Here is a 13,980-nt window from a genome sequence, read left to right as displayed (position 1 = left end):
ACTGAAATGCTTCAATAATATTACTTCAAATTGTTTGTTGCATTTTTCGCAATTTCCACGTCCGTGACCGAAAGAAAATAAAAGATGCTAAAATAAATTAAGAGATGTACTGTGGGACCCACTGCATGGGTTGTTGTTTCCCTTGAAGTCATATATACAACAGCTTTAATTTTTCTCTTCACATGACAGCAAAATCAACCCACAACATGGAACAAAATTGAGCCACAGGAAGAGGGAGGTGGAAGGGAGAAATAACTGCTATTATTAAAAATTGGATCATTGGATAATGCAATTCAAGACTTTTCATTGGCTCAGCCATTATGGTATATGAGCCAATATACCATAATCTAATATCTGTACATTGTAACATCCGGTTTCTTCTTACAAAATAAAGTCGAGAAGATTTGTCTAATATCTTGGGGGCGTTTTTTTAATAAAACAATTATTCCACTCGCGCTTGTTGGATATGAGATGATTATAGCCAACTCGGCACTACGCGCCTCGTTGGCTATCTATCATCTCATATCCAACGCGCGCTCATGGAATAATTGTTAAATATTAGTGCTCCATCTGTTTAAAAATTATAACCCCGCTCTTAGGTCTTATGAAAATCTGTTGGTAAGAAATGAACAGGGATTTCAACTGGCCTGGCAGCAAGAAAAGGGTGAAAAACAAGGTTATTCAAACTTCAAATTCTCCCCTCCCACCCCATCTTGATGGAGAGATAATTTGCATGTGCACTTTGCACTGATTTCCTGTCGGCTCAGTTGGAGGCATCTGTCCAATTTCATGTCATACAAAATAACAAAAAAAGGCAAAAAAATATTGAGTGAAAGAGAAAATAGAAACAAAATGTAAATTGACATGGGGATTGACTAGGGATTGATTCACTCATGTTTATTTATGGAATACTAAGTCCCTTGCCCAAAAAAATTTTTCAAGAAAGGACAATGAATCAGAAAAGGCGTATAAAAGCCAGCAATTGGAAGAGAGATATCGGCTCTAAATGGAACATTTCAAAGAATATCCCCATTTACATGTGAGCAAAAGTAAGTGTTTCTTTCCATGAATCTTTGGAAGGTCACTAAATACTTACAGGTAGAAAAATTAAGCACAATTACAAAAAAGTATGATTACATCAATAGGTCTTTTTCTCAAGAAATATAAGTCCATTGATAGCCAAATTTCACAGTGGTCACCACCAGAAAAAATGCAACAGTATCTAAATGCATATTCTATGGAAAGCTGGAAGAAAACTGCCCAGGGTAAAAAACCTTTGCACTAAATAGAATGCAAATGCTGTCTCTTAACAACACCAGCAGAGAGTAGCCTCTTCAAAACAAGCACAGGTTGTGTGGCGAGCAGAAGCGAGGCATCCACAGAAGTAAAAAGTTGAGCCAAAGAGCTTTCAGGAAAAAAAATCTTCAAACCAACACAAAAAGAAGTGAAAAACGTAGGGTCAGTGATATATAAGGAATTCAACTCTGAATGTAAGGAGCAACTGGGAAAGTCCTTAGAGAAGTAATGTCCATGGTTTCCAAGGCTGGGTCGACAAAGAAAGTTTCACCTGTTGAGGCAAAAAAAAAAAAGAATCTGTAAAGAAGAGAGAAAATTAAAAATAAAATGTAGAAAATTCCTAAAAAAAAAAAATCATGTCAACCTTCACCTGGCTCAACAAACATATTTTGCAACCAGGAAAAGGCAAAGAATGGAAGAATGTTTTGAAACCATTGATGAAGCAAAAAGGAGGGTAAAAAATGCCCCAAAGCGGAACACCTGAAGTCATACAGCCTGAAAAATTACACAACAACCTAAACCACAACCCCAAATCCAGATATTGTGCCAAAAGGTGTGAAAACCACCTAGCAAAAATCCAAGTTCTTGTCCTGAAGGCCACTAGGCAACTACAGTCTGATACAAAAGTATGGGATGCAACCTTCTTAATGCAGAATAACTGGCTTCCCATTGCTAATGACTGTGAGTTATCAGATGAGGTAATAAGTACTCTTCACAAGAAAAAAGTTGCTCTGAAATTGCTACAATCCTGGAAGATGATTACAGTACATTTATAAAGTATTTTGATCAAGCATTCTTACCTAATTTTATTCCCTTAAATGATTTAGTCAGTTCATTTAAAAAAGGTAATAAGTCGCTTGAAAGTGATTGTTGTCCATCATTTTTACCACCGAAAGCTTCAGATTGAGAGCAAATTTGTCACTAGTAATTAACACTTATTTACTAATTGCTCACCTTCATCATAAGCGAGTCAAAGTTTATGTTTGACTGCAGAATAGCTGTGCTGTTGAGCTATCTTGTCCCTATGGATTTAAAAAAATACACTGTGAACATGAAATTAGAAAAGAAGTCTCAGGCAACAGTTTACATTACTTGGCTTAAAATACTACCATAACTTAGATGGCTTTAATTTCACAAGTTGCACAACATGCACTGATGAATGTGGAAGTTGTATAAGAATTTAAGTAAAAATCATAGTTAAGAGGTAATGGTCAGATTCCTATTTGCCATGTTCATGTATGATTGAGAATGTCTGTGTTATCCGTCACAGGCTGGCGAATCAGTCATTGTTAACTTAGTTTATAGACGACATCCCAATTTAGTTTGTCACCTCTCTTGAGATCGATTCAATCTAAAACCTAGATATGAATACTTTGAATTTCGCTACACATGTATAAGAACACAACTGTTGACGCAAAGCTTTTTGCCTTGTAGATTGAGTAATGAACTCTCTTTGTTGAAGCTCATATAAATACATTTACCCACAAAAGTGTTGTACTATATATCACCGTTAAATTTCTAACTCGGGATTGAGCCGAGGCATTTAAATTTGGTAAACAACAAAATTTACGCTACGGGTAAGTTTTCACTCCGCGGTTTATCAATTTCCACCTCATCCTACACTGACCAGAATGGAAAATTTCCGAAACATACCAAAACATTTGAAATCTATAATTTAGTAAACGAAAAAATGCGCTTTCCTTGAATGAAACATTCGTTACTTGGATTTACGCCTCAGAGCATTATGGAAGCTACGGCAAATTAGAGCTAATTTGCTGAATGAAACACAAAAATACCACTCACCTCAGCTGTAGACCTCACATCTGCACGAAAACAACGTCTTCTAAAAAAATTACGGTAGATAAATCCATGTTCGCCTTCCAAAAAGCGTAAAGGCTCTCTGATCTGACCTTCGATCGCACTATTCGGGAATGGCCGCCATTTTTTTTAAGTCTTGAAACTCTGCTGGGGGTCTCAAACCAAGATAAAACCCAGGCCTCAAACTACTTGAGTGACTTTATTTTCCAGTGAAATGGTCCGAAAACGGATTAAGAAGATTTTGTTAGCTTTATTCCTTGGGATGGCAACTTGTGTATCTTTCCAGCAACACTATTCATGGAAGAATTTTTTCCCCCTTCACGCTTCAGGAGAGGAAGTCGATCCAAAGCAACAAGAGATCGAATTACAAAGACCGACAACCACCATGACAACCTCAACAGAATCATTAACAACAACTTTAATTTCGCCGCATATCAAGCATAGAACGTTTCTTATAACAAAGAGATCTTGTATGAAACAATACGATCTCCTTATGATTATCTCATCCGCTCCCGCTAATTTTAAAAGAAGAAATATTATTCGCAAGACTTGGGCTTTCGAAAAAGCTTTTCAACCAAGATGGACAACGGTTTTTCTCGTCGCTCAAACACGAGATGAAGCTGTATCAGACGCATTGTTAAAAGAAGATGAAGCCCACAAAGACCTTGTGCGAGCTAACTATTACGAACACTACTGGAATCAAACTCGAAAGATACAAATGGGCTTCGAATGGGCAGTAACTTATTGTAATTTCTCGTTTCTTTTGAAGCTAGACGACGACGTGTTCGTGCATATCCCAAGAGTTCTCTTCTTCTTGAGTGCGCCCAGCACGCCGAAGAAAAAGCTATACGCTGGTAATCACTACACAAATAATATTCCTTTCAGGGGAGGTAAATGGAAAGTAACTTACGAAGAATATAACCAGACAAGGTATCCGGATTTTTGTCCTGGCTTTGGATATATTTTATCTCAAGACGTTGTAAGTGCATTTGTTGACACGTTCTCTTCTTTTCCGTATTTTCGACTAGACGATGTTTACGTTGGCATGCTAGCCGATAGGAACGGAATTAATGTCACCAACAATAACGGATTTGAGTTATGGCATCCACCTGGACATATTTGTGTTCCAACAAGTTCTACTTTAGTTAGGCATGATGTCGGAGAAGAGTGCCAGATGAAAATGTTCAAGACAGTTCTGTTCCCTGATTAGTTCAAAATTATTTCAATAAACATATGTTACTGACCAGCCAGAGGTCCGTATTGGGAAAATCTGTGCCCGAGGTCTTGGACTCAAGACAGAGGGCACAGTTCTTCCCAATACGGACCGACCTATGCTGGTCAATAACATTTTTATTTTTTCTAGCACATAAAAAATGATTGCCATAAGAACCCGAATGATTTAGGGCTACAATTACGGGTTTCATTACGGGAAGATCCTCCATAAACTTAACAGTTTGTTAGCGAGTGGATGATAAAGAAAACAGACGTTATCAAAATTAAAGAGAACGCTTTCACTGAAACAGGCATGTTTTTTTTGTAAAGGTAACTTAAAAGGCTTCCGAGCAAACTTTGAAACATTTTTTGATAAGTAACTGTCATCATGTGACACCTGTAAATCGAAGAGGAAAAAAGCGTACACCTTTAAATAAACAACAATACTGGTAGGGCAAACACGCGCGAGTTAAATGACTATGCGACGATCTTCTCGTAAAAAAAAAACACTCGGAGATCTTTCGGAAAGTATTGTTTACTTCCAACGACGATTAATATTCGAAGATTTTTACCTCTATTCCGTTTTAAAATGTCACGGAAAGTCAAATTGTCAGTGAAGGCAAATGTGTGCTTTGGAGTTGTCAGTCTGCTTGTTTGTTTCTGTAATGGTGTGTGTAAATCGGTTTTTCTTCCAGCGAAAAGCTGAAGTCACGGAGACTCTTTCCAGCTAGACACAAGGGGATTTAATGGGACTTTTTTTTATCGAATTCCTTCGGTTACTGTTGTGAAATTTACGGTAGAAATGTCCAAATTCAAGTGACTTGCAAAGAATAGGCGAAAGTGTATTTATAGAAGAACTCAAAACTTCCCTAAACGTTTCACAAACGAACGAAATGTGCTGAAGAATTCAGATATTAACGACTGAGAGTCACATTGATTAACGTAATCGTTAACTGTAACTACCTCTCGTTTTAACTTTCTGAGTTACTTTTGGTGAAGGATTATTTAATAACAAATCGTTTCTAGGCCGCTCAGAAATTCTGCCCAGCTGGCAAAATGAGATATATTTGTGAAAATTGCAGCGAACCTTGAGATGTTCTGCGAAATTACTCAAGCGAAACGGATACCGCCCGCCGTGTGCGGGCCATCCTCGGAGACCCAGGGGCAGTGAGTCGATTTCAAGTTAAGGGCAGAAGAGCCCCTGGGGACATTGTCTTACCAGACTAGTTCCAAACGGTCGCAGTCGTTCTGGCATCTGATTGGTGCCAGAAAATCTTAGTGTTTTTCTGCCCAATCAGAGTGAAGTGTCGTTTGGAGTCCTTTCGTGTGTATTAACACGCACATCTACAACAAGCTCTGTTGCTCGCTATGTTTGTCTCGGCCGTGCGACGAAGCTTTGCCCGAGGTGAAAAGTTTCAGTCTCAGCACACAATGTAAGAGAAATCGATCAGATTGTCCGCGAAATCTTACCGGAAATTATACCGAATACTTTCGCAGGTATCACAAGAGAACGTGTTCAAAAGTTTGCGAGGTTCGTATAAAACATAATGGTTGCAGGCATTGATATGTCGCTTTAAACGTTAGATGAGATGTAAGCTTAAACTTTCAAGATTTTTTGTATAATTTGCTGTCACTGAAACTTTTCCAATCCCGTGAAGCCATTTCGTCGCAAGGGCCACGCAGGTATGTAGAGCAACTGGCGCTTACGCATTTTTTTGTGCACGCCCGGCCAAAATCTAATCTAATCTTCGCTTGAAAAATTAAAAATAAAAGCTAAACGTGGAAACTTTTGTTTATTAGATGTGGGTAGATAACCCTGTACTAAGCTGACATTTACAATAAAGCAAGCCCGCCCTTTCCATCCAATATTTCTTGGTCTTTGGTTTTGTTTTCCCCGATGAAAGCAGCATCGATTCCAAATGATCAAAGGTAATTAACTTGGTCTTCAACAATCGATAAAAGAGGTGAAATGACAATGACCAAGGGACTAGAAGAGAATCCGTGGCCTTTCGAGCTCAAGAATTTGAACACTCAACGCAGCAGTTGAAAGATTAAACTTTCTCCAAACCCCTTCGGTAAGTGTCCGAAAACATATCTCCTTTCCACGATGTTCTCGATGATTAGTTTTTGTTCAGATTTTAATTAGATAACCGGAAACACAGCTAAGCTTTCTTTAAGCGCTTGCTGAAGGTCGTCCACGTACTTGACGTTATCTGCAAGTTTGGCGATATTGTAAAGACTTTACTACAAGGCAACGATTAGAGTTTGGCGCGCACAGAAAGCTACGCAAGCATGAGCGCCAGTTGCTTGACATACCTACGTGGCTTCACGGGATTGGAAAAGTTTCAGTCACAACAAATTGTACAAAAAATCTTAAAAGCTTTAAGCTTACATCTCATCTAACGTTTAAAGCGACATATCAATGCCTGCAACCATTATGTTTTATACGAACCTCGCAAACTTTTGAACACGTTCTCTTGTGATACCTGCGAAAGTATTCAGTGAATGAATGAATGAATACCTTTATTTAAGTGTCAGACTAAAATAGCAGTACATAACCACTAAATGGGGACACTACAAAATAAATTAAAAATGACTAAATCCATATATTAATTAAAGTTAATTAATTTCCGGTAAGATTTCGCGGACAATCTGATCGATTTCTCTTACATTGTATGCTGAGACTGAAACTTTTCACCTCGGGCAAAGCTTCGTCGCACGGCCGAGACAAACATAGCGTGCAACAGAGCTTGTTGTATACATGCGTGTTAAAACACACGAAGGGACTCCAACCGACACTTCACTCTGATTGGGCAGAAAAACACAAAGATTTTCTGGCACCAATCAGATGCCAGAACGACTGCGACCGTTTGGAACTAGTCTTGTAAGACAATGTCCCCAGGGGCTCTTCTGCCCTTAACTTGAAATCGACTCACTGCCCCTGGGTCTCCGAGGATGTGTGCGGGCTGGATGGGGAGAATACTGACCGCCCTCGGAACCAATCAGATTGCAGGATTCGTAGAATACCGCCCGGTCATGAACTGAGAAAAAAATATTAGTTTAATATCTGTTCTTTGTCGATGTGGAGTTACTCATAGCCCTCTTGTTTCGAATGACGAAGGGCTAAAGCTCGAAATGTCTGCTTTAGAAACTTAATACTGTGGTCGATTCACATCATTTACATCAACAACTCAGTTGTTCAAGCAGATTCATACACTTTTTTTTAAAACCTGTTTTATAAGAACTTTCAGGACTGTGTGTGATTCTGGGGCCTTAACACAACAAGTGGTCAATATAGCGTTAAAAAGACTGTGAGCTACGAGGCGGCTACGGAATTTAATTCTCGATTTTATTATCCTTTTAATTTTTTCCTCTTTTTTATAACGTTTCCTTTTTTTTTATGGCACACGCTTACGCTTAAAGTTCAATCTTAATGAGTTATTAATTAGGTATTCCCGTTAGTGACCAGGCTTACTCTGGGTCTTTAAGTCGCCGTATCTTTGGACGACTTAACGCGATTTAAGGCGAATTGAAGCAATTTTATTCGACTCAAGTGGTAAAACTCAAGTTAGCAGCAGTCTCTCCATAAGCGTTAAAATCATGATTACAGAATCCCTTGCATCCCTGATGATGCCGTTGAGCGGCGAAAGCTCGGACTTCTACATTATTTTACAATATTTTACAGTAATTCAAGGCCACATCGATGTTTTCGTTGTTTTAGAATAATCATTTTGGTTACTTTTGTATCCACACAAGTCATCATAGTCTAAAACATCCAGATTTCAAACCATTTTAGCTAAAAATGCTTAGAAAGAATTTCCACATGATTTACATAGATTGTTTACATGTATTCGTTATTTCAAAAAGCTTCACAAATTACGGGGACCCAACCAATTAAACGTTGTCCTGCCTCAGTAAGGCGAAATTACACCCCAATGCTATTTTATTGAGAAACATATGCCAAGGTCCTTCGTGAGAGGAACTCCTCTCCAGTCTCTCCAACTACTTTTCCTGGCTGCAGAAAAATTTTGCGAACTTCTCGAAGTTTCGACTGAGAGGTAAGGTAAGGTAAAGGTAAAGTCTGTTTACGAGCCTTATTGGCCCATTAGGCCGGTGCTTAAACTCCGGTTTCTGTAGCATGAAGCGACTAGGAGTATTTCTACTCCCCCCTGGATGGGATGCCAGTCCATCGGAGAGTTACCCCCAGCATTGAATTTCCGGTACCCATTTATACACCTGGGTGGAGAGAGGCACTGTGAGAGCATAGTTAATAGAGGGGACCTCTATTAACTATAGTGAGAGTAAAGTGCCTTGCCTAAGAACACAACACAATGTCCCGGCCGGGGTTCTAACCCGGACCACTCGATCCGGAGTCGAGCGCACCGCTAACCATGAGGCCACCGCGCCTCCACTCGACTGAGAGGTAACAAAGATAATTACACGGCGGTTTGAGACAAAAAGGTTGACTACTTTGCAGACATCAAGTGACACAATCGGTCATCGCAAATGCACTTTATAAACTTGTTTTCATTGTCAAGTTGCAATTTGATTATATACCCAGACTTCTAATCCATTTAGCTGCTACGTCCGAATTATAGCATTTAGTTCTTCATCAACTTCAGTTCAAGTGTCCTTTGGAGTCTTCTATGAAACATGATTCACTTAACTGGCCGGTCTCAATCATACACACTAGCTTAGAATGGTCAAATGCCTGAGTCGGCAATGCCACTACCGGCTGAAAACAATCTGGAACCTTGGCCACGATCTACAAGTGTTCGTGAGGAAGACTGCTATGTCAGCGAGGGTAAAATGATCAGTCTAAACATTTTTCAAGCTTAACTATTAAAGCGAATCTATTCCTTAAATCTGTAGAGTATCATGTTTGTTTGAAGGCTTTGGAGGATAAATGCAATGAGAGCACGTGGCATCACAAGACCATATATATAACAAAAACGCTCTCCTTACAGAGTAGTACACGAGACAAACTCAAAGTACTTGTGCCGTTGAGCTCGACATGATCCACTTATATTCCAATATCGTGACCAAGCATTCGTGCCTCCAAGCACATGAAAACCTAGCAATAGTCACCTGTAGTTACTTAAACTTGCTTAGAGAGCATATCCTAGGCTAGAATTGATAACGATACCGGGGTAGTTGACGGGACCACATGTAGTAACTTTCAAATCAATAAATGATTTCAGTTTAGAAACGAAAAACGCAGCTTGCCAGCCAGCACTGAAACAGTAAATTCAAGCTCTTTAAATCCGATGAATAATTTGTAATTACATCAAATTACAGTTCATAACATGGTTATCTGTAATAATAGACTGCATATGTTGTTTTCAGGATGAAATTCCACCATCCCTTTTAGGATTTTCTTATTTTGTTGGCAGAAAGGCAACTAAATAACGAAAGGAGTTAGAACCTTTAGAAATTCGGATCTTCAACCATACTGATTTTTATCTCCTTAACAATCAAGCCGAAGTGTAATGTGACTTCACATTCTCCACTTTCCTTATATACCACACGCTCTGATGATGTAGAAGAAGAAAAGATACGTCTAGAAAACTTTTACAAGGTGGTCTCCTTCCGTGACAGGTGACTACGTGCAATAAAATTATAAGATTATACTTTTAGACATCTACGCCTACGTTAGGGTAAGATAACACGCCGCTCTTGCACAAGCCTGTTCAGATTCTAGGGTTTGTGGATGTTTCTTCTAATAATTGACCTTAATTACATTAGATTAGATTATGTAGTTATTGACTAAGTGGGAGGGCAGCAGGGGAACGGTATTTGGCTGGGAGTCTTGAGGTAAGGATCAAGCGCAGCAAACTGAGACAGTGCGTCATGACCGAGAACCAAGAAATTTCCTGTCCAGTTAGATCAAACTCAGTCAATTATTTCATGATATGATCAATGCTTTTTTAAAGTTTCAAAATTATGCTTGAATCTAGATAGGTCGCGGTTACGTGGGTAAGATGGGTGCGCACTGGCCAGCTACAAAAAAGATTCTAGACCCACCTATTCTTAAAACCAGTCTCCAAATCATCGGTTAACACCTTTAATCAGTATTTGATCTGTGATTCCTTTTGTTGCATTAGCATAATTCTTGTTCCGAGGTGAACCATTTTGATTTGTCCATCGTCGACCCAAGCTGAAACAACCGCGAGCCTGGTCTTTTGCAAGCTTCTTGTCGGCTATAATGACTGACTATGGCTCTGTCAAAAATGCACAACCTCATTAAGCTGTCTAGCGCCAATCGAGTGCATGGGTCAATCCAGATTTTTTGAAAACTTCTCTTAGCCAAACAATAATTTTATAGACTCTTGACTGGTCATCTAGACTGGAGGGTTTACGTGTCTCAACTGACCTACGTATTAAAAATACTGAGAATTTCATATTTAGGGGGAAAATAGTTTATGACTAAGTTCGATAAAATTTATAGCACGTACTTGGTTGATACAAATCAGTGCAAATTCATTCTCGATTGTCGAGTACTTGATCATCCGTGAGACAAAGCAGAAGAAGTACTGACTTCTATCGTCGTTATAATTATCTCATCAGGATCCAATTATCTTTGTGTGTGCAAAGCTTCATAAGGAGGGGAAGTCAAATAACTTTGATAACTTGTTTGACGTAATCACTGTCTATCACTTTAAAATTAAAAGATAATTTCACATCAAAATTTCCAAATAACTGTCAATAAGATAAGTTTTTACAAGATGAAGCTTTAAAAGCTCGCTAGCTTTGCCTAGAAACAGCCAATAACTCTGAATAATAATTTTCACTTTTTCTTTTAAAGCGAAAGAGAACGCCTTAGTTATCGCTGATGAGATCCTACTCTCAGGTCAATTTCAAAAGGACCCAAACATGACAGAAAAACAACACAGACTTACCTCATTTGCACTGATAACCGTCAAATCCATTAAACTCTTAAGCTTCAAATCCAAGTTATAGATCATGTGTCAGGGTTATCGTGACGATAACACTTTATACGTTGAATTCTAATCTACTTCAAATAACTGTGATTTTTTATTAAATTCCAGCTTGGAATTGGCCACATACTTACTTATCCGTACGATAAAAAAGAATTGTTCATTCATGAAAAAAAGGGGCTCTGGAAGTAAAGAACGTGAAGAGTTTCTGGAAGCAAATTAAAACAGTATCCAGTGATAAAGTCCTAAAATTTTCACGAAATCGTGTCTCTGCAAATTCAGTTGAAGAGCCATAGGTATTCGAATGATATCACTTTTCTTCAGTTTTTTTTTCTTTTTCGAGGAGCGTCACGCCTATAACGATGTATTGAACGAATGAAAAAATAAATGAAAACTTAAGAAACCTTTGTTAAGTAGTGACTTCGTACAAGAAAAAAAATAGCAAATATGTTAACAGACAGTAAAAATATAAACAAACCAAAAAGGAAACAAAAACAATAACATTTATTGCACAGCAAGCCTCTTGAGGAAATTCCAGGGATAGTCACGGGAGATTACGCTCTCTTAGAACAGAGATCGCAAACGTGAACTATCGTTCGCCCAGATTGTAGAGCCGAAATACCGGAGAATTCTTGAGATAAACTCACGAAAGCTGGCACAATACCAAACTGAAATCTGCGAAATGAACTTTATGCCGGAAATTCATGTATTACACTGTGTCAGACTCATCCCATCAAGCAACTGAACCAACTGAATTCATTACATGATGATAGGGGTGAGTGATAATGATGATGATGAAATCTTTATTATTATTGATCAAACTAAACACTTGCAGACATACGTGCAAGTTTACAACGGATCTCTACAAACATTAAACTAAATAAAATTAAAAAGAGACCTATTTATAAAACAGCGCTTAAAACACTCTGCGCGAACACGCGGCAACGTATAATCATGAGCACGCTGGCGTAAAGGACGTGCACGTTTGCTCGGAAGGAGATCCGCCAAACAATGCGCGTTTCATGTGTGACTTTCTCCCACAATTGTTTATCCCTAGTTAAAATTACATTGTTAATGGTTATGCGATCCTTGGCGTAACCATATTTCCATGGTCGCTTACAGAATTTATCAATCTTAGAGAGGTATTTACAACCATAAGCACATGCCCATACCTCAATTGCGTATGTAAATACAGACATAATCAAGCTGCGAAATAAGATCGTAAGTTCTTCTTAAGTGTACCCATAGTATTTACAAATCCTAAGGATATAGAGTTTTGAATTAGCCTTATCCATCATATTGTGAAAATGACTATCCCAGTTGCATGGATTTTCATGAAAGGTTACTCCCAATAATTTAAGTTCATTCTTTCTTTCAATCATAGGTTTTGTCCCTGGTAATGTCATGTGAAGGCTCTATAAAACTTTCATTCTCCCTCATTTTGAATACTGTTGCCCCCTCTTTTTTGGATTAGGGAAAGTGCAAGCGAATCGACTAGAAGATGCCAACTATTATATTCTAAGAACACTGCTAGGTTATCGCAAGTCTACCCTTTATGATGAATTGCTGCGAATCTTGAATATGGAAACGTTAGACCAGAGAAAGAAACAACAATCCCTTATTCTGTTAAATAAATGTTTGCATAACGACGGTCCCAAATATATCAGAGATTTTTTTAGTTTTAGGGAAACTATGTACAATCTGAGAGGAACCGGCATTAATTTGTACGCACCTAAATTTAATTTAGAATTTTATGATTAAATCTTTCACTTATATGTGTGCGCAGCTGTGGAATGGATTACCTACAAGTGCCAACTGGCAAATAATATCAACCTTTTAAGAAGCTATTGAGAGCACTGAAACTTTAGCTGCTTCTCCATTTTATACTTGTATTTAAGTGACTCTCAATTTCATTGTACAAACTTAATTTTTAATCTTAATTCTAAATTATTTAAGCTATTGCTTCACTATTTTATACCTGTATTTAAGTGACTTTGAATTATACTGTACAAACTTAAATTTTAAAATTAATTGTTAGTTATTCCAATTTCTAATCAATTAGGTCTTGACAGTATGTATTAGGTTTTTTAGATTCTTAATCTTAGTGGCACGTACGTATTTTGAACGAGCTCTATGAGCTCCTTGACACTACGTGGGTAAATAAAGTATTGATTGATTGAGGTACAGTTCCCAGAGGGGTTTTTTGGGTCTTTCCCCTCATTACTAACTCCCATTTTTGGTCAAATTTACCTTCATACGATTCATACTTGACCAAAGCTTAATGTTTTTAATTTAACTCCCTGATGGGTCATCAGGCAAATTCGGCCTAATCGGAATGCTCAGGGTGATGTCATCTGCATACTTAATGGGCAGATTTGTTTCTGGATTCACAGCATTTATGTCATTAACCATTATGGAGAATAACACTGGGCCTAGGACAGTCCCCTGTGGAACACCCCTACCAATTGCAGTGAACTTTGTTGTTAGTAACACCATCAACTACGACTCTCTGTTTAGGGTCAATTAAGAAATTAGTTATCCAGTTAATAACATAAGGGTTAATATCATATGATTTTAGCTTATTACATACAATCTGATGAGGAACAAGATGAAAAGCTTTACTAAAATCGAAAGAATACACCTTAACAAAGTCTTAACAAACGTCAGGCTCGATCAGAGGGGTAAAACAGTTGACTTTAACGTTAGTTGACTTATC

The 13,980-nt window shown here is 38.1% G+C and overlaps 1 protein-coding gene and 1 long non-coding RNA gene across 2 annotated transcripts; one reads left to right on the top strand and one right to left on the bottom strand.

The window, feature by feature from the left end:
- Positions 1-829: 829 nt before the first annotated feature.
- LOC148736317 (uncharacterized) lies at positions 830-3,258 on the bottom strand. The gene is made up of 3 exons (XR_015998272.1): positions 3,100-3,258; positions 2,251-2,318; positions 830-1,567 (listed from the first exon to the last, which is right to left on the bottom strand). It is a non-coding gene; the product is annotated as an uncharacterized LOC148736317 (long non-coding RNA).
- A 52-nt stretch (positions 3,259-3,310) lies between these two features.
- On the top strand, positions 3,311-4,634 carry LOC148736316 (beta-1,3-galactosyltransferase 1-like). Its single transcript, XM_088751603.1, has one exon. The coding sequence runs from the start codon at positions 3,329-3,331 to the stop codon at positions 4,322-4,324; it is 996 nt and encodes a 331-aa protein (XP_088607729.1). The 5' UTR covers positions 3,311-3,328; the 3' UTR covers positions 4,325-4,634.
- The last annotated feature ends 9,346 nt before the right edge of the window (positions 4,635-13,980 follow it).

This window comes from Stylophora pistillata, chromosome 3 (genome assembly GCF_964205215.1).
Source record: "Stylophora pistillata chromosome 3, jaStyPist1.2, whole genome shotgun sequence".
NCBI lineage: Eukaryota > Metazoa > Cnidaria > Anthozoa > Scleractinia > Pocilloporidae > Stylophora > Stylophora pistillata.
The sequence above is the reverse complement of the archived record's forward strand: the minus strand, read 5'-3'. Positions and strand labels throughout refer to the sequence as shown.